The sequence below is a fragment of the Tenrec ecaudatus genome, chromosome 17, assembly GCF_050624435.1.
Source record: "Tenrec ecaudatus isolate mTenEca1 chromosome 17, mTenEca1.hap1, whole genome shotgun sequence".
Classification (NCBI taxonomy): domain Eukaryota; kingdom Metazoa; phylum Chordata; class Mammalia; order Afrosoricida; family Tenrecidae; genus Tenrec; species Tenrec ecaudatus.
Window position 1 is genome coordinate 15550720 of NC_134546.1, and position 24053 is coordinate 15574772.

At 48.9% G+C, this 24053-nt stretch overlaps 1 protein-coding gene across 1 annotated transcript in view; it reads left to right on the top strand.

Annotated features, from left to right (window-relative positions):
* The first annotated feature begins 1626 nt into the window (after window positions 1-1626).
* The window catches only part of ARHGAP25 (Rho GTPase activating protein 25), a 60890-nt gene continuing 38463 nt past the window's right edge, over window positions 1627-24053 (top strand). The window contains exons 1-4 of the mRNA XM_075535390.1: window positions 1627-1758; window positions 1923-2122; window positions 15108-15195; window positions 18487-18603. Of these exons, the coding sequence (XP_075391505.1) occupies window positions 1940-2122; window positions 15108-15195; window positions 18487-18603 (388 nt within the window). The 5' untranslated portion in view covers window positions 1627-1758; window positions 1923-1939. The remainder of the gene's footprint in view (window positions 1759-1922; window positions 2123-15107; window positions 15196-18486; window positions 18604-24053) is intronic.

Consider the following 24053-nt stretch of genomic DNA (forward strand, 5'->3'; position numbering starts at 1 on the left):
TGGTCTCGAACCGGTGACTTTTCACATTGCAGCCAAGCACTTAAACCTAGCATCATCCATTCACCTTCAAGCCCAGTCCAACCCACTGTAGCCATGTGGGCTCCAGTGGCACTGACCGACAGAGCCCCCCGGGCTGCGCAGCTTCACGGCAGCAGGCTGCCACGTCTTCCTCCTGGGCTGGCGCCACCAACTTTGAAGTTAGCTGCTGAGTGCTTCCACACAGTGCCCCCAGAGTTCCTCTGGTATAGCATCAGGTACCCTTATCAATATTAATCCCCACAATGATTCCATGAAGGGGATTGTTATGACCCTAGGAGTCCCTGCGTGGCTCAGGGAGGTTGTCTACTAACCGGAAGATCATCCACATCCACCTAGCGGTACTGAGGAAGAAAGACCTGGTGATCTCCTTCTCAAAGACAGCCGCTGTTGAAAACCCCACAGAGCACTGTTCTTCCCTTGCACATGGGGTGGGACCACTACAAATTAACAGCAACTGGTGTGGCACTGGAAATGCTCATGTTAGTCTTGCCGGAGGACAGGCCAAAGCTCGGAGAACTTGCCTCCGTTCACCCAGGTTTACAGAGGCAGGGAGGGAAGAGCGGGTCTGAACCTTGGGAGTGGGGGACACTGCGGGCTCAGGTGGGGTTGGTGGGGTGAGGGATGAAGACGAACTGAATGAGAGGCCTGGGGGATGGAGGCTTTCTCCGGTGGCACTCGGCAGGAGAGGAATGCACACACAGCGTGGTGCACATGGCTAAAGCACTCAGCTGCTAACTGACCGGTCAGGGGTTCAGGTCCATCCAGAGACAAGTTGGGGAAAAACGACCGATGATCTGAAAAACTATCGATTGAACATCCCAGAGAGCACAGGGCTCCCGTGACACGCATGGGGCCTTCATGTGTTCGAACCACACCCATGGCAATGGATGGTGCTGTGAGAGCCTTAATGGCTGGCTGGTATGGCCGCACAAAGCCCAGGGAAATGTGGAGGCCCCTTGCGGTCCCCAGGGCTTTGTTGGCCTGGCTGGAAAAGCAGGAAGGGGAGGCTGAGAAGAAATGATTGAGCTGAGGCCACAGCCAGCAGGAGGGTCACAGAAGTGAAGCAGGGAGGGGCCGTGGATCCGGGCGTGTGGAATGACAAACCTGGACCTCATCCAGTGACAGGCTGGACTCCAGTCTGAACCATGAAAGGCAGCAGACCAGGGAGTCTGAGTTCAAATTCTGCACCCGTGCTTTCTTGGTAAATGCTCCTTCCTCCCACATGGGAGTGTGCTAACAGCCACCAGACAGACAGACAACCACACAGAGGAGGGCAGGCATGGTGAGGTCCAGCATCGAGTGCTGGGACCATGGCCTCTTGGAGGGAACATTCAGGAGGGCCCCGCTTCAGCACACTGCATTGTCTGGGACTAGGGTGCTCGTGGGGTCCCCCCACTCCCCGGGGAGAGGGGGACGGTCCACACTAACACACTTAGCTCCTCCCCAAACCGGCCACCGTGGGAGAAGAAGGCTTCCGGCTGCTTAGAACTCACCCTTCACCCTCAGGCCAGGCATTCTTTTCTGCGCCCTCTTGTCAGATACTGACTCCCACGCAGGGAAAAGGAAGCACCTTTTCTGTCGGATGCTGGGGCCACTTCCTCTTTACAGGCTCGGGCCACTCTTTCACTTTGCAGAATGAGGGGGCCGCCCGCCATCAGCGGCCGGACTGCCTGTGCGCCAGGCCGCTGGCTCCCACCTCCCAGCCCTCCTCGGAAGCAGGTCTGTGGGCCGTCTGGCTGGCAAACAGTGGTTGTGGCAGACCGGCCGTAGCACCAGCTCGGGGTGGGGTGGGGCTGGGTGTCTCCTTCGTTCGCCTCTCCCCGGAGGCTTGGCATGTTGCTTCAGAGCCCTGGGTCAGCCGGCCTGTCCCTTCCTCTCCGCAGTGCGCTCCCAGAGTGTGATGACTGGCGAGCAGATGGCTGCCTTCCACCCCTCGTCTGCTCCCAACCCGCTGGAGAGGCCCATCAAGATGGGCTGGCTCAAGAAGCAGCGGTCCATCGTGAAGAACTGGCAGCAGCGGTACTTCGTGCTCCGGGCACAGCAGCTCTATTACTACAAGGACGAAGAGGACACGAAGCCACAGGTACCGCCCGGCCTTTCCTCCGCGGGCAGGTCTGGGGCTGTCGCCTTCTGGCATGGAGGAGGGCTCTTGGTAGAGACACACAGGGGCCACTTCGAGCGGCTATCTGATCTGGCCAGGAAGGCAGGTCCCTGAACTGTGCAGGGGGAGGCCGGGTGTCAGCTCTGGGACCCTCCTCCTGCCAGGACCCCTTTCTCTCCACGAGGGCCTTCTCACTGCCATGAGACAGCTGCCTTTTTGGGGGGAGGTGGCTCTTTCCAATGCACCGTTTGCTGAGCACGTAGGCTGGCTTGCAAAGTGACTGTGTGGTCCTTTGGGGAGCTCCTGAAGGGATGAGCCTGGCAGGGTTTGCTTAGATGGAGCTCCGAATCCATGCTGGTTGCATGGTCACGGCGGCGGCGGTGGTGGTGAGGATAAAGGCTTGGAGGGCATGGGGTTGGTTCAGGGGGCCTGATGTGGTGCTTCATTGATTTGTCTATGATGTGTCACAGACACATCATACGTGTCACACACTCTGCAGGGGGACTTAAAGAAAACACGTGAATAAAACAGATCAAACACTAGACGTCATGGCACTTAGACTCCGGGAGAGACAGAAAGGCGACACGACCCTACAAGGGAGGGATATAATTTCCCAGAAAAAGCTGAGCTCTGCTGTGGAAGGAGAGAAAGATAGCCTGAGTGAAGCACGCGGGCCAGGGGCTACACGTTCACATGGGGTGTTCAGGGCGGACCTGATGGACAGAGTGACTTCTGGGTAAACACAAAGGAAGCGAGGGAGATGGCTGGGCCAAGGACCTGCAGAGGCAACAGCCCGTGTAGAGGCCCAGGGTGCAGTGGCTGGAGCAGTGTCAGGAATCGCGAGGGGCACAGGGTGGGTGGAGCAGAGCCAAGGAATAAAACAATAGGAAGGCGGTCGGAAAGACGGATGGCAGGGACCTGCCGAAGGCTTTATTGGCCATTATAAGGACATGGCCACGAGGAGCTGTCATAGGGTTCTGAGCAGAGAGGTGACATTTGGGGGCCCATGCTATCGAAGGAGGGCTCTGGCCTTTGTATTCTGAGAGGGACTTTGGGCCAGGATGATGGGGGGGTGCGGCGGGTGCCGGCAAGGCCAGGGCAGAGGTAAGGGTGTTTAGAGCCGCGGGGGTGGCTGTGGCTGGAGGGAAAGGGTCCAGTTCCTGGTTAAATTTGCAAGTACACAACAGGATTTCTCGATGGACGGCATGGGGCTGAGAGAGAGACAGGGCTTTGGCCCCAAATCTCGGGCCCAGGTCTCTTGCCCCCACCCCATTGGGTTTTCATGGCCGTTGTGATACGTGAGTGAGAGAGCCACCATGAATAAATCTCCTGGGGGGCAGTAAAGCGCATGTCAGGGACAGCCAGCACAGCGGGTCCCCCGCCCAGAGCCCGTGTGCTGGAGATGTCAGGGTGACGGTAGTCGCAATGGACTGATTAGGCAAGGTAACCCTGAACCCACAGATAAGCCTCAAGATGGGTGAGGATAAGAAGTATGCGCACTGGGGAGGGATGGGCGGGCTGTGCAGTGAAATAAAGTGGTCATTCTGGAAGAGAACAGCTCTCTAAGGCAGGTTGAGGGCCCTTGACATGCCAGCAGGCCCCTGGTTAGGCCGGTCATTGGGAGGGTTCTGAGGGTCCCTGTCCCTGTGGAGGCCCTCGAAGGCCACACAGAGCTCAGGAGAGATGAGGTTCTTGTCCAGTGAACTGAAGTGTGGCAACCGGACTTCCTTCTCATTTATCAACAACCTAGACCTCGGCTAAGCCAATTGGTTCTAGGCTCCGACTGGTGATTCGGGTGTCATCTGAAGCAGGATGTCTTCCTGCCTCTGGACAGTGAGGGGGATGGCCGTCCTGCATTGGCCTCTCTGTCCATAAGAAGCGCAGCTCAGTGTCATCTGTCTCTACAGGGCACAGAGGCTACATAACTTCAACGCTTGGGTTCTTTCCCTGGCTCAGCCACTGCCTGGCCACAAGACCAGATGGGACAATGAGAAAATGGCACACGAACATCTATAAGCATGTGTCGTGCACCAAAACAGTATGGTGCACATGTTAAAAGTTATTCAGCAATATCCTGGTTTTATCAAAATTCTAGAGCCCCTAACCACCCCCTCAAAAAAGGAAATGAACTGCCATTGAGTCAATTCCGATTCACAGTGACTCAATGTAGGATGTCCAAGGCCTTGCTAGTATTTATGGGAGCAGACAGCCTCATCTTTCTCTGGAAGAGCAGCTGGTAACTTTGAACCATCTACCTTTCCATTAGCCATTCAGTTTACCCGACAGCACCTCCAGGGAATCCCTCAAAAGACTCACAGTCATGGAGTTGATTCCAACTCACAATGGTCCTACTCCTGTAGCGTAGAGCTGCCCCTGTGGCTTTCTGACTATGACTCATCTGAGGGATGAAAAGAATAAACCTTTAAGGAGTACAATGATAACTTCTCAGGAAGACTAAGAATGTGCTGTGGTCTCTTACTACTTATATTTTCATTACAAAAATGACACACGAACATGTTTAAAAATTGGACAGCGGAGAAGAGCTTACAGCATGAAAATGTATATAATCTCACAGTAGGGACGAACCTAAAATACCAACTGCTTCATTCTTTTTCCTATATGCATGAATATACAAAATTGTTATCTAATTGCAACAAGTACACAGTATTATGATATTATTAAATTAAAGTGTAACGAGGAGGAAAACACACACAACATCATACTGCCTGCGAGTCCAGTCAGACTCATGGCTATCCGAGACAGGGTTTCTGAGGTTGTGAAACTCTTTTTTTTTAACCTAGTTCAAGCTTCTTCCTTTCTTTCTCTTTTCACACAACCCTTAGCACAATCCATACAAACATCCCTTGTGTCAAGCCCAGTTGTACATTTGTTGCCCTCCTCGTTCTCAGAGGTTGGGAATCTTCATGGGAGTGGGGAGCCTTCCCTTGCCCCCTCGGGACAGCTGGTGAGTTTGAATTCTTCTCTTGTCTATTGCGATCCTTCGACATCGCATTATGAATCATGGGAAAAGAATCTTCTGTGGGGAAGTTATATCACGTATTTAGCAAATGACTTATTACTGGGAATTTGTGCTCAGGTACTGTTATTGCAAGCTAGAGTCTTTGCAGGATTTTCCCACTTAATTATTTCACTAAGATAACGAGAAAGTAATATTAGTAATAAAGTCTGAGCATAATATTAGCAATAAAGTCTTAGCATCATTTGATATTATGTGGGCACTTTTAGACATTGCAAATGTCTGGAAATGAAATGAAGCAGCTAAGAGATAAATTCTTGGGGGGAAGGGGGATGTAAAGGTACATTTCCATGTCACATTTCATAGCATTCATGATTTTGTGTAAAAATTATCTAAATTTCAAGATGAATTCATATAAATACTAGAAGAAAATAGAATTATTTGCATTATCTTTGGGGACAGTTTCTTTTAAAAAGTATAAACAACAACAAAGCTAGGACAAATAAAAGATGTTTAATTGCACAAGTAAAAATGTCTATACCTTTATAACCAAGCGCATACGACAGAAAGGCAAATGATAAACAGGTACAAATTGGCACATGTATCTAGTATATCTGCATATGGGTATATATACACACAGATGCCATAAGCAACTCCTAATGTTTTAGATTTTCTTTTACGTCTGTCACGGTGGTCCGCATAGCACATAAAATGAGCAAGTGATACAAATGGATAATTTACCAAAGATGTGTTTTAGCTGATAAGTATGTATAAAAAAATCCTTAAAAATCTCAGTAAGAATCGGATATGCTATGTAGACAAATGAGACATCAATAGTTCCTTTTCCAGCTGGAAAGGACTTTCCAAACAGCTCCGTGTTGGCAAAGACTCCAGAGCAGAACTCACACGCACAGTTGAAGGACACGAGCACATGAATAACCTGTCTAGAGGGGAGCATGCCTTTTGAAAATACAAACCTTTGATGCTGCATTTCTAATTCTAGGAATTTAGTGTAAATGATAGGATGAAGATTTATTACATTTACTTGTACATCTTTTCAACATTGTCTCATTTATAGGAAAGCTGTGAAAACAGTGTCCGTGAAGAATGGCTGTCTTAGGACACGTTTATATATTGACATCGTGCAACATTGTTCAGCCACAACTATGATGCTCTGAATGAACACTTTTTGAACCGCAAACACATCCACAATGTTATTGTTTTTATTATGGTCCACATAAAACCAGGTTATGACAGAGGATGCCGTATATACTGTTCGCATTCTATAGATATATATGTAGATATATATGGGAAAAAATCATAAACCAGTATTTCTAGGAAAAAATCCAGAAATAAAACCTAGAGTTAATGCTGTGGTTATATCTGAATACCAGGGTTACACACAATTTCCAATTTCCCACTTTTTGCTTGTTTTCTAATTTCCTATCATGTAATTTAATACCTCATAAATTAAAATGAATATGTTAGTAAAAACAACAGCATAGACACACCCTAATAACGCTGGTACCCTCAGATGAAGGGGGCCCTCTTCTACACCAGTGCTCAGTGTGTACGTTACTCCAACCTTTCTAGAAAGGTATTTGCTCACATTTATCAAGTGCCCAAACAATGCCGTACCTTGAGCTCTATTAAATCTGGTTTTCAGAAGCTGTCTAAAAGAATTATAAAAGACATGCAGTTATTTATAAGAGAAACGCCGCACCTCCATGCAACAAAGAGCAAAGATAAAATAGATGACAGGGCTCTACGTGAGGAGATTTGCGTCCGTGCTTTGGGGAGCCGCCTGGAGAAGGCCGTTTTGCACTTTTTTCTCTGAACTCCCAGAGAGAGATCTTGCCCAGGTTTAAGAGTATAATGCTCTATAACACTACATCCCATTCCAAAGGGTCTTAGTCAGGGAAGTCCTTTGAGGCACAGAATCTGCAGAAAGTTGTCCGCATGTCTTGGCTGCAATGATTTTATCAGGCAATGTTAGCTTCGTAGCGTATAGGGTGTGCCCCATTGAACCCCTGCCCTACATTCTGTGGAGTGATCGTAAGTGGCCATCTGTCTCTGGTGTGCTGGGAACAGCTTGATAACTGGCGCTCTGGGGAGAGGAGTCTTGATTGGCAGTGTGTGCTAATTCCTGTGGTACACCCCCCAGTCCAAGGTCGACTCAACCTACCAATGTGACATCATTGATTGCGGAGTCGAGAAGCATGCACAGGATTATAGATGGAAATCCCACGGCACAGACTGAAGAGATGTAGACAAAGCAGATATACAAAATAAAACAGTAACATCCAGAGGAAATGACAAGGTTTCTGTTTTATTTCTTTTGTTTCCCATATAAAATATTTCATTGTCATTTTATATCATTTGACTTTGAATAATGGATGCCTTTCATGACTGGCTCATAAAGGTCCTGAAAATGTGATTGCTCATGACTGTGGGCCAGTACAGAATCTGTAGCACACCACGTTCAAGGACATCTCCTCGATTTCATGGTCACAGGGCCTGTGGACTCCAGCATACACTCTGCTCTCTCCCTGACTGCCATTGAGTTGATGCCGACTCACACACCAACCCTACCGGACAGGGTAGAACTAACTGCCCCTGTGAGTTTCCAAGCCTGTAACTGTTTACAGGAGTAGAAAGCCCTGTCTTTATCCCTCGGAGCTGCTGGTGGCTTCAAACTGATGAGCTTGAGGATCCCAACCCAACGTGTAACCTCTACACCTCCAGGGCTCCTATATGTCCCTCTCCCCCCTTGAATCTTCATGCAGTTGTTGTTATTGCTGTTCCGGCTGCCATCAAGTCAGCTCCACCTTATAGCCCCGCTCTGTACAACAGAACAAAACTCTACCTGCCCGTCTGTCATCCTCGGAATAACTGTTCTGTCTGAGCCCCTGGTAGCAACCACTGTGTCAATCCATCCTATCGAGGATCCTGGTCTTTTTGTTGACCTTCTACCAAACGTGATATTCTTCTCCATTGAAAGGTCCAAAGTCCCCAACACAGAGTCTCACTGTCTTCAGTTCTAAGGAGCACTCTGGCTGTCTCTTCCAAGACAGTTTTGTTCACTCTCTGGCAGTCCATGCTGTTTTCAATATTCTTGGCCAACAGGTGTATCCATTCTTCTTTGGTCTTCCTTATTCATTGTCTAACGTTCCCATTCATATGAGGTGATTGAACATACCATGACTTTGGTGAGTTACGTCTTCCTCTTCAAGGTGCTTTAAAAGCACTTAACCTTGCTTGTTGGTTCAGTTATGAAGATTTTTTTCTGCTTTCTTTATCTTTAAGTGTAATCCATATTGAAGTCTTGGATCTTAATTTAAGTACTTCAGGTCCTCATCACTTTCAGTAAGCAGGACCGTGTCATCTGCGTATTGCAGGCTGTTAAAGAGGCTTCTTCCAGTCCTTATGCCTCATTCTTCTTCGGATAATCCAGCTTCTTGGATATTAGCTCAGTGCACACAGATTGAGTAAGGATGATAAAAGGGTGCAGCCCTGATGCATCGCTTTCCTGATTTTAAACCAGTCTGTATCACCTTGCTACATCTTTTTATAATGCTTCTTACTTCATTCCATAGTCTGCCCAAAGAATCCTTCAATATTTCAACTCTAGGCTTGATTCTTTTTCTCTCAGTTGTTTCGATCTGAGAAATGAGAAACGCATTCTTCCCTGTGATTTTCTAATTCCCAGTCTCTGTTCATTTCATTATAATACTTCACTATGTCTTATAATACTCCCTACATCTTATAATACTCGCTGTGTCTTATAATACTCGCTGTGTCTTATAATACTCGCTGTGTCTTATAATACTCGCTGTGTCTTATAATACTCGCTGTGTCTTATAATACTCGCTGTGTCTTATAATACTCGCTGTGTCTTAAAATACTCGCTGTGTCTTATAATACTCGCTGTGTCTTATAATACTCGCTGTGTCTTATAATACTCGCTGTGTCTTATAATACTCGCTGTGTCTTATAATACTTCCCTACAAATCACTCTTCTAAAGCTTCTGCTCTTCAGTTCACTGTACCTTCAAAGTCAAGTTTCAGAGTCCCTTCTGACATCTACTTGGTCTCTCCCCCCAGCCCCCGTCTTTTAATGAACTTTTGCTTTCTTCATATATGGTGTTCTTGATGTCATCCTACAACTTGTCTTTGGGCCATTAGTGTTCAATGCATCAAATCTATTCTTCAGATGATCGCTAATTCAGGTGGGATACCCTGAGAGTTGTGCTTTGGCTTTTGTGAACCTCTAATTTTCTTCAGCTTCAACCTGAAGTGTCATATGTGCGATTGGACACTGGGCTTGTTCTAACTGAGGAGATTGAGTCTTTCTGTCTTCTCTTTCCACAGATACAGTCAGTTTGATTCTTTGATTCCTGTGTGTTTGGTGTGGGGTCCGTGGGCACTCATTTGGTCACCATTTATGTTGGTGAAAAGAACTATTTGCAATGAATAAACTGTTGTCCTTGCACTATTCCATCATGTGATCTCTAGAGTTGTTTATCCTCAAGGCCCTATTGACTAGTTCTTGCTTCATTTCTGTGTCCAACTTTCACATTCTAATCGCCAGGAATTACCAATGCATATTGATTTCATGTTTGAACCAAAAAACCAAACCGAATCTGCTGCCGTGGAGTTGATTCCGACAGGTAGAGACCCGACAGGACAGAGCGGATCCTGGTTGCAGCAGGACATTGACAGGAGCTGCCAGAGGTTCAGGCAGATTCAGAAGAGGATATGGAACCAGGGATACTGTTGCTGACATCAGATGGATTTGGTTCAAAGCAGAGAATACCAGAAAGGTGTTTACTTGTATTTTATTGACTATGCTGAGTCAATATTCGCCTGCGTGGATCCTAAGAAACTATGGATATCCTTGAGAAGAATGAAAATCCCAGAACACTTCATTACTTCATTGTGCTCAAGAAGAACCTATACTTGGATCAAGAGGCAGTTGTGTGACCAGAACAAGGGAACAGTTCATGGTTTAAAATCCAGAAAGGTGTACGTCAGAATTGTAGCATCTCACCATGTATTTCAATCTGTATGTTGAGCAAATCATCTGAGAAATTCGATTATATAAAGAAGATCTGGGCACCAGGATTGGAAAAAGTTTTATTTACAACCTGCGATATGCAGATGACACAACTTTGCTTGCTGAAAGGGAGGAGGACTTGAAGCCCTTGCCGTGCTATCAAGGGATGCAACTCTCATGGCCAGTTATTCTGAGCCTTTTAAGTGCAACTTATAAGTAAAGGTTTATTGGCAATTCTGGAACCACACTGGCTGAGGTTTGAATCATGGCTTTCCTAGAAACTAACTTAGGGATCTTGGGTCAGTAAATACCTTCACTGAGCCTTGATTCCTCATCTTGACAACCTAGAAATGGCCCTTTCTTGATAATGTTCTTAGGAAGATTAGCTGTGACCCTATATTTGAGGCATGTAGTACAGAGTCGGATGCCTAGTTAAGTGTTCAACCCTATGTGTGTTTATGTGGTATATATGTGTGTATCTAGTGTTGTATACTTACTATCTTTTATTAGCCACTTTGGGGCAGCGACTGATAATGGAGAGAGGCATGGGAGGAAGTCCAGTGCCTCTGGAATGATGCTTCCCTTCTCTTTCCAACAGGTAGTAGTCCCCTGCAGTCCACAAACAAAGTGGCCTTAGCACGTGTGGTCCATTGGTTCGGTGGTTCGGTGGTCCAGTGGTCCAGTGGCCCCTGGGATAAAAGACATCATGATCTGCTTCTGTTAAGATGATGGATGACCTCAGCAGCCCTGTCCTGGCGGCCCCCTGGAGCCATGGCATATCCACAGCAGCAGCTTACCAGCCCCGTCTCAGGATCACTTTTGTTCTGAAGAGCTGAATATAACTTACTAAAGATGGAGGGGAATCGTGGGGCTGAAGGACACTTTTAAATAACCAAAGCACAGGAATCTTGAGAGAATGCAAACTTCCAATTTTAGAGGTTTCTCTTCCCTTGTCTCCTCATCGCTTTGCAAATGTCTCACATGTTGTAATCTCCCTCACCCCCCCCCCCCTTCCTCCTTCTTGGCCTCTTCCTCCTTCTTTATCTTCCTCTTACTTCTTCTTACTCTTATTTTTCTTCTTCATTCAGTCTTAAATGTTTTTATCGATTGGCCTTTCTACTTCATAGAGGAGACACCTGGATTCCTTCAGGCTCCTGAGTCCCTCTTCTTCCATGATTTCCTTACAACCTGCTTGCTTTTATAGCCGTCTCTGTCACCAATCCTCTTCATGCACCCTTTATTCTAGAATTAAGACAGCTGTGTTTGATCGGTTCAAAACCAGTCATGTCTTCCACGGCTAGGATGTTGTCAATTATGAGTACTGCCGTGGCTTAGTGTCTATGCACTGGGCTGCTAACTGCAAGGTCAGCAGTTTAAAGCCACAAGCCACTACACAGGAGAAAGATGAGGCTTTCTACTTCCGTAAAGTAGGTTTCACAATCCAAGAAACTCACAGGGGCAGTTCTGCCTAGGCCTATGGGATCCCTACCCAGACCTATAAGATCCTATGAGTCAGACTCAATCTCTAGAAATGATGATTCTTTTTTAACTCCACTACCAATTAGTTTAGACTCTCAAATTGTTGATTTCCTCATCTGCAAAGCAGAAGTGACCATTCTTGCTGTACTCTTGATCTAGGGTTGTTGTGGCGATATCTTGGGACATTGTATGAGATAGCGCATTGGAAAAAGTAATGCATCCTAGCTAGACACGGGAGAGGAGACTTTTCCCTCTGATAACTCATCGGTATATGAGATGTTGTCTATCTTCTGAACCCTCGCTCGCCCTCTCTGGATCCCCTATCTTCTTTCTCACTTCTCGGGGCAGATTTAATTGGCTTGCCCCCACCGTCCCAACTCTAATGACACAGAGCACAGGGTTTAAACTCACTTCCAAGGTGAATTACCTCTCTGCCACATGCTAGCTTAGTGACCTCGGGAAACTACAGAACCTTCTGAAACTCTGAGTCCTCGTTTGTAACATGTACATCATGCTGCCTAGCTCGGAAGATTGCTGGAAAGACCAAATGGTTCATGTGGTCAAGGGTGTGAGAAAAGGGTCTATTGCCTACAAAAGTGTTGCTCAGCAACTCTTATTGCTACTAATTATCCGCACTCTGTAAGTGATTCCCTGTGGTTCAGTCTTCACTGCGCACCTGCCAGGTGGGATGGTCCACCCGGACTCGAGATGGCTTTTGCCAAGATCATCTCTCCGACTTGACCATGAAGTCAGGTCCCAGGAAAGTGGGGAGAGGCAAGGGTGAGTTCTGGCACTCTCTTTTTTTTAAGGCATTTTATTGGGGGCTTGTACAATGCTTATTACAATCCATCCACCCATTGTGTCAAGCACATTTGTACAATTGTTGCCATCATCATTCTCAAAACATTTGCTTTCTGCTTGAGCCCTTGGTATCAGCTCCTCATTTTTCCTCTCCCTCCCTGTTTCCGCCTCCCTCTTAAGCCCTTGATAATTTATAAATTATTATTGTTTTGGCATAGATTATACTGTCTGACATCTCCCTTCACCCACTTTTATGTTGTCCATCCCCCAGAGAGGAGATTATATGCAGATCCTTGTAATTGTTTCCCCGTTTACCCCACTTTCACTCCACCCTCCTGGTATCGCCACTCTTACCACTGGTCCCAAGTGGTTCATTTGTCCTGGATTCCCTGTGTTCCCAGTTCCTATCTGTACCAGTGCACATCCTCTGGTCTAGCTGGCACCCTCTTAATGCATTCTCCTGCCAGGACCATTTCTGTGTGAACCTAGCCTACTCTGATAGCTACCACTTGATGTCATCAATACGTTGATCTCTTTAGGTGGCACATTGGTCCATGTGGCCGCCTGACTCTAGTGTTGTGTTAGTCTGGGTAGACTAGAGAAACAAAATCATAGACACTAATGCGTATATAAGAAACAGGTTTGTACACAAGAGCAATTGAACATTGAGGGAAAAAAAGGCCAGGCCAGATCAAGTCCTTAAGTCCAAAATTAGCCCATATGTCCAATATCAATCTACAAAGTCCTCTTCAGTTTGGCAATGATGTCGAATGCAGGAAGATCACAGGCCAGTGGGTGGAAGTCTTGTAGATCTAGTGGCGTTGTAAGCATCTCAGTGCTGGCAGGGGACACCACGTGGCTTCTCCAAGTCCAGGGTTCTGGCTGGATCAGGGTAGGTCCAGGTGGCTTCTCCTCAGGGATGTCTCACAGGGAGTCAGCCTTGTCACTAGAGAGTCTCCAAGGAAGTGAGCAGAGAGAGAAAAATGTCTCCTGTCTCCAAGGAGGAAATCCGGGAGTTCCCAGAATTCTCAGAAGAAGGCCATGCCCACACAGAGGCCTCATTGGCTATGATCTGATTGACAGTCTAGATTCCACCTCTTCACTCCCATTCCTCTCAAGTCCCAAATTGACACCAGATTATGTAACTACTACAGGGGTCCAGCTGCCCTGAATTTTAAGTTTTTCACTGCTTCATTGACCTGGTTTCCAGAACCGACATCCACCACCACTACCTTCTGTAGCTGACTGCCATTACCCCTTGGCTATCAGATCCTGCCTACCTATCCATGACACTGATCAGATTATGTGCCCTGGGTTTATACATGTTGAGTCAACATTAGACTGTCACACTGTACAATTGGTCTTGACGAAAATATTTATAGACAAATATAGAATCCTGTCCAGGTGACCGTGCAGAGCTGCCATTATTTGTGTGAAATATAGGCAGGTGACATACAAAGAGGGTTTTCATCACCTGGTGCCATTTGAGAACCTTTAATCATCTCGGTCTCTTGATTTGTATCTGTTGCCGGTGAATTCTGATTCACAGCGGCGCTCTTTGACAAAGCACGACTTCCCAGTGGGGTTCTCAAGGTTCTCATCGCCACAGAAGCACATTTCCACATCCTTGTCCCATCCTGCAGCTGGCGTGTTCGAACCTCTGACCTTTCTATTAGCAGCCAAGCCCGTATACAAGGAACCACCAGGGATCCTTGGTTTCCCAATGTTCCGTCCTTTTTGCCTCCCTCAGGGGGCTTGCCCTGTGTGGCATGCTAGGGGGGAAAGCCCCGCAGCAAGGGGGGGCCAATTCCTGCCCCCCAGGCAATTCTGGGATCCCTTTACTGCAGATTGCCCAAGGGAACAGTGAACAGAGGCACTGGAAAGTAGGGAGAAATAATTCATGCTTGAAAACAGTCAACCTTTGATCCAAACAGTTATGCTGGAAAAATAGAAAGCTGTGTGTTCGTGAACCTTACAACAGAGTTCTGAAGAAAATCTGGTGGGGGAAGAAGGCCATCACACCATTCTCATTGCTCTGGACCTTAATCTAGACCTAGGCACAGGGCCCGTCTTTCTAATGGCTGTTGCCTGAGTGAAGGACTTTCAGGTCCTGGAAGGGACCGGAGCCTCCAAGTATCTTAAAAATCTTACCTCATTGTCCCACACCTATCCCTCTGTAGTGGATGAGAAAGCTTAGTGGTTTGAAAGTTTGAGTAAGAAGAGTCAGGCACATTCACACTATGGTGTAAATGACTGACACTTTTCTTTCTGGATTTAGGTTATTCTGGAAGACATTTTGTGTCTGGAAGAGGCAATAGATAGAGACTAGAGTTTGGAGAGCAGTTACTTTAAGCACCTCAAGACAGTTCTCTCCTAGACTTAGCCAAATTCGCTTTAGGGAAAGGTGCCAAGGGATGTTTATTTGGGGATAAATGTTCCCAAGTGAATGTGACTTCAGACCTTACCATATACACGGGAAGGTGGGTTGGGGTAGAAAAGAACTTGCCGAGGTCCGAGGAGCAGAAAGGCCCCATGCACAACTGGAGAGCTAGCTTCCCATGTTCCTCTCATGATCCATCCATTCTCCAACTTAATTTGAATCCTAGGGGATAGAATGGCCGCTCAGCCTAAACATACAACGCTTGCTCTTTCAGGGCTTCATGTATCTACCAGGAAGCACCATCAAGGAAATTGCCACAAACCCCGAGGAAGCTGGCAAGTTTGTCTTCGAAGTCATTCCAGGTATGTGACAAAAGGTGGGACAGAGGTACATTAGGCTTCCTTGTCACTTCTTGATCCTGCATGTCAGGGAGTCAGTCCATCAGCCAACTAACCCGACAACCTCTTAAGAATACGATTTCTACCTAAAGTGAAATATTAACCTATATTAACCACAATCCACTGTCACTGAGTTGATTTCGACCCAGAGCCACCCTATAGGACAGAGTAGAACTGCTCCTAAGATTTCTGAGGCTTTGAATCTGTATGGGAGCAATTGCTCACATCTTTCTTTCACAGAGGAGCTGGTGGGGTTGAACACCAGCCTTGCAGCTCAGCACCTAACCGTTGGCACTGCCAGGGCTCCTAAACTCTACGAGCTCATTCCCTAGTATTGAATGACTGAATAGTGCCCACAGACGAAGCTGTGTATCGGGTTCAACTTTGCAAGCAGCTACCCGGAGCATGCTGGGAGCCAGGCATATGTCTAGGCATGGGGAGACTGGTAGGAGAAGTGTAACGCGTGTGGAAGGAAGTTCAGTTTGGAGAGGGAGCTGCCTCTGGAAGCTAACAGCTACCATGTACAAGTAACCACATGGAATTGCCATCTTGGAATGTAAACATGGCTGAATGTCAGCAGGGTCACGTGGCTCAATGAGACAGAAGAAGAAGTGACGTTCCAGCTCACTGACCATTGGGTATGTGCAGGTGCCGATGGCTTCCTGTCACGTGCGTGCACAGCACACTGAAGTGCTTCTTCTCCTAGAAAAGTTGCTTTACTGGAACGTGGAGAGAGGGCTTCTTCTCTGCTGTTCCCTGTTCCCACACCAGTACTACCCCTGATGGAAACCGTGGGCGTCCTGAGGCCACTGGGGAGCTCCTCTGTTTCCCACTGGGGAATGCCAAGCCTCTAGTGGGTCTGCTCCTCAAATTCCCTCTTTACCTCTCACACAAGGCAGTTTGTGCTTACGATGCTTTTTGGACGAGGCAGTGTCCAGCAGCGACTGGAAGAGAACATTGGAACAGAGGTTTCCTGGGCTCATTCTACATGTTTAGAAAACATCAAGGGGGCCAGTCTGGCTCGAGTGGGGTGGTGACAGGGGTGTGGGATAGATTTTATAGGCACTTGGAGGCAATGCTAAGGTCTTTAGCCTTTATAAAGAGACCTGGTGGTGTCGTGGTCATGCACTGGGTTGCAAAGTGCAAGGTCAGCAGTTCGAAACCAGCAGTAACTCTTTGGAAGAAAGATGGGGCTTTATACTCCGTCTCATCAAGAGCTGTAGCTTCAGAAACCCATAGAGGCAGCTCTACCTGTCCTACAGGGTCACTAAGAGTTGGCATTAATTTCATGGCAGTGAGTTTGGTGTGGGTTTGCTTTAGCATTGACGTGATAAGGACACAGTGGTTTTGAGCAGAGGAGAGGTGTGAACTGACTTGTGTGCTTTTCAAAGACTGCGCTCTGGGGGCTGACTCAAAAAGAGCAGAGGCAGGACAGAAGCAGGGAGGGCAAGTAGGAGGCGATCAGAGTTGTCTGAGCGAGGAGAGATGACAGTGACGAAGGTGAGAACCAATTCATTCTGGGCACATTTTGAAGATACAGATGATGGGGTTTGCTAAGGGGGTCGAGGTAGGAAAGAGAAGTCTAGGGGAACTCCAAGGTTTTATCTAAACAACTGGAAAGATGGAGCAACTGGTATTTCCCAAGATTTGTGCATGTAGCAAGTTTTGGAGGGAAGACCAGAGTTTCAGCTTTGGACAAGTTAAAGTAATGTCCTTGATCTTCATAATATGGAAACAAGTATTCCAGATAACTCAGCTGCTGATTATGTGCTGGGCTCCAGGAGAAAGATCGGGTCTTCTACTGTGGAAAAGAGTCACAAACTCCGAAGCCCACGGGGGTCGCTATGAGTCAGCATGGACTCAATGGCATTGAGTTTGGTTTTTTTTGTTGTATTTTTGGTGGTAGACACGATGCTAAGGGGATATAGAATCGGGACTCCCTAGTCAATTTGGAGCCTTGCTGGTGGATCGGCTTTGCAAGGTCAGCAGTTTGAAACCATCAGCGCTCCATGGGCGAAAGACGGGGCTTTCTACTCCTGTAAAGATGTATAGTCTCAGAAACCCAAAGTCCTGTTCTGCTCTATAGGATCTCTGTGAGTCGGAAGCGACTTGGGCACAGTGAAAGAGGGAGAGTTAATTTGGAAGGGGGAGGGGAACATTTAGAAGGGATGTCTAGAAAAGACAACTTCTGATTTGGATTTTAAAGGGTGGGTAGAAGTTCCTTAAGGCAGAGTCAGAAAAGACAAGGGAAACAGACCATGTTGCATAGACCATGTGCAAGTGAGAGAATGTGGTTTGTGAGGACAGTTATTAGTTGGGGGTCTTTTTCTTAGCCAGGGCTCTGACCAAACAGAAACAAAACAGAACCCCAAGTGAGATAAATGCATGCATGTAGAGAAAGGTTCCGCTTGATGGGATTGGCTCGTGCAATTGTGGAAGCTGGGAAGTCCACAGTCTACAGATCAGGTGGTAGGCTGGAGACTCCTGCTGGCTCAAGGGTCTAGCTGTGGCGGGCTGACAAATCTAAAATCTGTAGACCAGACGACAGACATCTGTGCGATTGTGCACCGAGAGCCAGAGGACAGAAACAGGATGCGTGCGGCGCCGAGGGAGTTCTGCCAGAGAGTTCTCATCTGGGGGCAGACCACACCCTAAGGACCTCCCTCTGCAGCTGCTTGATGGATGACATGGCATGAGATGGCCTTATGGAACTTCAGTCACGAGTGCAGTGTGTGGTCCAACCACCGAGAACCAGAGCCTCGCCAAGGTGACCCACACAATGAACCATCTCAGCTTTGTCTTCATCTCAACCCATTTCCCTCAAAGAGAGTCTTCCTGCCACGCGCTCAGGCTCAGTTCCTTCCCCTCCAGTCGATGCCGACACAGAGTAACCCTAGAGGACAGGGTAAAACTGCCCCTGTGAGTTTCCTAACTCTTCCAGTGCTGACCTTGCAGTTAGCAGCCCAACATGTAACCTCTATGCCACTAGGGCTCCTGCCTTGAGACTCATCTGGGTAATCTTTGCCTCTGGGGTTTTGAACCTGCCTTACTATCCACTGATCCTTACCTTCTTTGCCATTTGGCATGATCTGATTCCGAATCCATTATCTCCTCTGGGCACCAGCTGTCCTGTCCAGAAGGGTCCAGCCATGGAGACCCTGTCCACTCAGGTCTTCCCCGAGAGTTGAGGGTTTCCCAGTTAAAGGGCTCCCCAGGAATTGCAAAATTCCTAAATGTCCCTTCTTCCTCCTCCAGCATCTTGGTACCAGAATCGAGCAGGACAGGATGCCTACGTCCTCATGGCCAGTTCCCAGACGGAGATGGAGGAGTGGGTCAAGTTCCTCAGGAGAGTGGCTGGCACTCCTTCTGGAGGTAAGGGGCGCTGTGGCTGTCCTGGGCAGGGGTCGGTGGGACACCCCTCAGGTGGGGAGCAGCTCCAGGTAGGATCTGCAGTCTGCTCGAACAAGACTGGGGCCATGGCCAAGTCCTCTGCAGGGTGCGGAAGACCAGGGTCTCTATTAGCTGGAGGGACTGCCCGGCCTTTGTGCTGACCGGTGTGAATGACCACTTGTCTCTCTGGCCTCAGTATTTTCCTTTTCATTGCGGGGGGTGGGTGGGGGGGGGTGGAGGCTGAAGGCATTGGATGGCTCACCCAGAGGTGCTCACTGGGTGGATAGAGCGGAATTCAGGCCAGGGATGCCAAGAGACCTCACGAGGGCCTGCCACCAGGAGATGGAGCCTCAGCCCAGGGCCTGTTCTGTCTGTCTGCATCTCTGGGGAGTGTAGCTTTTATTCTTCATTTCTCAGCATAGCTGCTCATGTTTGTCTGGCCAGTGGTCCACCTCATGCCCATACCTGTCCCAGACACAGCTGTGGGAGCCTCCACCCCTCCACCGGCCTATGCTTTTCATTCAAGTCCTCAGGAGAATGAGCTCCGCCTCTACAGCCCATTCAAATTCCTGAGAAGGCAGGCCCACCTGGCTCAGCTTGGCTCAAGAGCCCAGCTGTGGACCCAGGGTTTGGGCAGGGAAGCAGATCCGTGGCCTGTGACCCCCTGACCATCCAGGGCCACAGGAGAAGTCGCTGGGATGGATAGTCACACTCTAGAGCACTGGTCCCAATCATTATTAGCAGCTTCAGCCTTTGCTGGAAAGCATGACATGGTTTCATGAACTGTTTTCCATAATTTCCTGCCCCCCACCCCCCCTACCTGGGTTGCTTATGCTAAGATGAGACTTTTAATTTACTGAAGCTTGATGACATACTGTTGAGCCTGGATAATCATGGCAGTGACTTCCTTTAAAGCGCTTGTCATGGATTGAATTGTGTCTCCCAAAACTGTGCACCAGCTTGGTTGGGCCATGATTCTCAGTGACTTGGCCACTATGTAAAGATGTCATCCTCCTCCACTGCACGATTTGATGTGGACAGCCAATCAGCTGTTAGCGGGTTAGCATGGGATGCGACACCCTCAACAGGTCACAGTCCTGATCTACATAAGGGGAGTTTCCCTGCCACGTGGCCACACCTTTTATCTGACGAGGGGATAAAAGGAGAAGAAAGTAGAAAGGAAGTATCTCACTACCACATAGAAAGAAGAGCCAGGGTAGAGTACGCCCTTTGGGTTCAGGGTCCCTGTGCTGAGAACATCCTAGACCCAGGGGAAGATCCATGTCCAAGGACATGGAGATCTCCAAGGAACACCAGACCCACAGACGTGGAAAGGAGACCAGGACCTTCCCACACAGCCTACAGATAGAGAGAGAAAACCTTCTCTCAGCATCTAGCTGTCATCATAGCTCTGGATACCTGGGACAGCCTTGGTGATGAGAGGGGAGCCAGCTAGCCACTGTCTGCCGTCCGTCTGCTTGGCTCTTGACCCATGGTGACCCCGTACACGGCGACTAGAACCCTGACCAGTTGCACATTGCATTGCTGGGATCCGCAGGGTTTTCACTGACTGATTTCCAGGACATTTCTTCTTCCCCTGGGAGCTCCGCTGAAACCCTGTCCATTCCATTGCACCATTCAAGCCTCCACGGACTGTGGCGTGGCCAGCCACTTGCTGCTGCCGGCATGAACAGAGGCAGCAGTTAACCTCACCAGAGGCCGCACGCGCTCAGAGCCAGCTCACTCTGTCGGCACTTTCACCCGGACACATGTCCTCAGGAAAGCCTGCCTGGGCCCTGGCTGCACTCAGCGCTATCATGCTTGGAGATTTCTCCCTCACCGCACCCTAAGGCCCCTCCCTGAGAAGCAAGTCAAGCAGAAGGCCTCGAGTCCAGGGGAAGAGGGGACCAGGGGACAGCACTATTCATTTACTCCTTTACTAGATCGTTTAGCTCTGATGTAACCTATTTTTTAACCAGAATCAGAGGTCGCAGAACAAGAAGACACTGCCAGACAGCAATGAGTCCAAGGTCCTGGAGCAAGTCAGGTATTTGTCCTGACTGGTTGTAAGTCAGGAGACTTAGGTTCCGGAAGAGCGAGTGGCTTGGGCTGCAAGGGGGCCTGGATGGTGTGGGGCGGGCCTGGGCACCTGCCCTCCTGCTTCCATCGCTTGGTACAAGTTGTAACCAGCACAAACCAGACCCACTGCCACCCCGTCCATTCTGACTCCCAGCCACCCTGTTCAGGGTTTCCAAGGTTGACACGTTTTCATGAGCAAATGGCAGAGAGCCTCGTCTTTCTCTTGTGGAGCAACCGGTGGGCTTGAAACCCCTGACTTCGCAGTGAACAGCAGTTCTAACCCACCAGCTGCTCTGAGGGAGAAAAACGAGGCTTTCTAAGGTATAAAGGTCTTCCCCCATCAGTCTACTGTGAATCCCCAAGCGGTGTCACTACAGCCTCTGGAACCCCGTGGGAAGTTCTCTAGGGCTGGCTCCCTCCCAGAAGCCCATCTCATCATGTTTGCTGCTACCACCCTGGTCCAGGTACCAGCCTCTCTTGTTTTCTCACTGCCACGAGGCAGGGCTCACTCAGAGTGACCCACTGGGTGTTTCAGAGACTGGCGCTGTTTACAGAAGACTGGAGCTGTTTATGGGAGTAGAAAGCCCTGTCTTTCTCCTGTGGAGCTGCTGGTGGTTTCAAACGGCCTACCATGTGGATCGCAGCCCAACGCATAACCACTACGCCACCAGGGCTCGGTAGCCTCCAATGAACTCACAGCCTTTCACCTTATCTTCCGACAGTCTCTTTTCAACAGAGCAGCAGAGCCATCCTGCCAAACATCAGGCCCAAACTCAAAAACTCGCTGCCCTCAAGTCATTTCTGACCCACAGCGACCCTGTAGGACAAGGCAGAGCTGCCTCTGTGGGTTTCCAATTCTTTATGGGAGTAGAAAGCCTCGTCTTTCTCCCTCAGAGCAGCTGGTGGTTTAGAACTGCTGACCTTGAGGCTGGCAGTGTTACTAGTAACTAGTAACCCCCTTCTCCCCCCCCCCCCCACACACACACAGCACCAGGGCTGGCCAAAGAGTCCTTCCTTGACTGTTTCTCTTACCAAGTCATCTTTCTTCCTTTTCTTTATTTTTCCAGTCTTTTTTCCCCAGACAGCCGCAAGACTTGATGCCTTGTTTCCTTCAGATCTTTGCTCAAACCCTCTAGCGGACACGGAGCCCCTCCCTCACCCCGACGTTAGCACTCCCTGGCCCTCTTTCCTGCTTCCCGTTCCTCCTCCTGAGGACCGACCCTGTCTGGCGTGCTATATAATTCACTTCCTAGTCTTGTTTATTGTTGGTCTCCTCTTACTGGACCAGTGTTTTCCTCTTGTTTTTCTCAATGCTATAGTCCCAGGACCAAAATAGAAACTAGCTGCGTTGTAAGTGCTCAAGAACCACTCCCTGGTGAATGGTCCCCTCTTCTCACCACAGTCCTGTGTTCTGCTCTCTTGGGCTCCTCTCTCTGACAATGGCAATGAGCTAGTCTGAGAAATGCTCCAGCCCACGGGCTGCTCCCCGCAGACTCACCTTCCTCTCTTAATGGTAAACTTTGGTGTAGAAAGGGGCGCTACAGTGATTTATGCTCATAATCCCTTTGATACCAAAGCCGTGGAAACACCCCTGGGAGCAGTGGGGGGGAAACACCAGTGCCAACAACGTTTGTCCAACTGCAAGGGATTCTCAGAGTTCTGTAGCCTTATCTCTATGGAGCCCTGGGGGTGGAATGGGTCACACATTGAGCTGCTCACCACAAGGTCAGCAGTTTGAACCCACTAGCCACTCTAAGGGAGACAGATGAGGCTTTCTACCTCTTTCAAGTTGTGCAGGCTCAGAAGGTTACAGGGCCAGTTCTCCCCTGTCCTATGAGGTCACTATGAGTCGGAATTGACTTGATAGCAGTGGAGCTTGGTTTGTTTGGGTTGCCATCTGTGTGCCCCAGGTTTTAAATCCCAGCTTTTAAAGTCATCTGGTGACCACTGAAGTCTTTCGTAATCCCCACCTGCTTCCTGGCCCCTTGTCTCCCTCTCACACCTCCCAGGCCCTCCCTCTTGGGTCTTCCGGCCTCCCAGTTCCTCTCAGGCAGTCCAGGGGTATTCCATGTCATCATCCTAGCTTTTCCTTCCAGCCGGCCAGCTTATCTGTGTGTCACCACCCTCTCCTAAGGGCCTGCTCAGGGAGGTGAGGCCAACTCTTTCCCTCCGAAGTTTCCGATGGAATTCCGGGCTGCTGATTAAATAAGAGAAAAAGAACAGAAATAATCACACCTTGACATCTGATGACTTGTTCCCAGGTTCATAGCTGCCTGTTCTTTCCAAGCCAACACCCCCTTCCCCACCCCAATCCATTTAGGAAGAGGTCAGGCCTTCCCTGCATTCCCACAATGAAACCTGGTCTCTAGCCCCCACCCACAGGGAGCAGACAGGCCACACTGCACATCATTCTCGTCCAGGGCTTGTTCTTGTCTTCTTCATGGACTGGTCATCGAATGTGTCCTCTGGCCATTGCTAGCCACGAAGAATCCATGCCTTAAATCGTGCGTAGAGACTGCCTTGCACCAGGTATACGATGTGCTCCCCCCACCCCCACCCCCACACACAACAAAGCCTGTCTATGTGCCCTTGCCAGTGCCGGGATTTTGGCTACCAATGGAAAGCTGGGTGGCTCGAACTCTTCAGCTTCAGCTTCAGGAGGAAGCCTCACTCTCCGAAACCCTGTGGTTCCGTTCTACTCTGCTTTCCAGGGTCACCAAGAGCCGGAACCCAGCGGGCAGCAGCAGGTTAGGTTAGGCATTTGCTGGGTCACGGATAAACTGTCATGGACTTTGGACTCCTTTTCCTCCTCACATCCACTTAAGTCCCCTGCGTCCTTCAGAGCATGACTTACCATCCACACAGCCGTTCAAGCCAGTTGGAATGCTCCTGTCTCTATGACTCATTGCCATTCCGAATGCTCCCGGTTCCTTCTCCCCAGCTCAAGCAGATACCGAGGGAAGAAGAGGACTCTTACTTGATTCCACCAACCACACCCCCAGCTTCTAACTCCAGAGAGACAATTACTCATCCCTTCACGCACCACGTCTTTCTTGAGTCTGTACAACACACTGTCCTCGCATAGAGACTAGCAATGAGAAAGAGAGGGGGGGAGGTGGGGAAGGGGTGGGGTGGAGAGAAGGCAAGGTCCCTTTTCTGAAAGACCCCATACAGTGGTTCTCAACCTTCCTCATGCCGCTGACCCTTCATACAGCTCCTCATGTGGTGGTGACCTCCAACCATAAAATAATTTTCATTGCTACTTCATCACTGTCATTTTGCTACTGTTAGGAATGGGGCAACCCCTGTGAAAGGGTCCTTTGACTCCCAAAGGGGTCGCGACCCATAGGTTG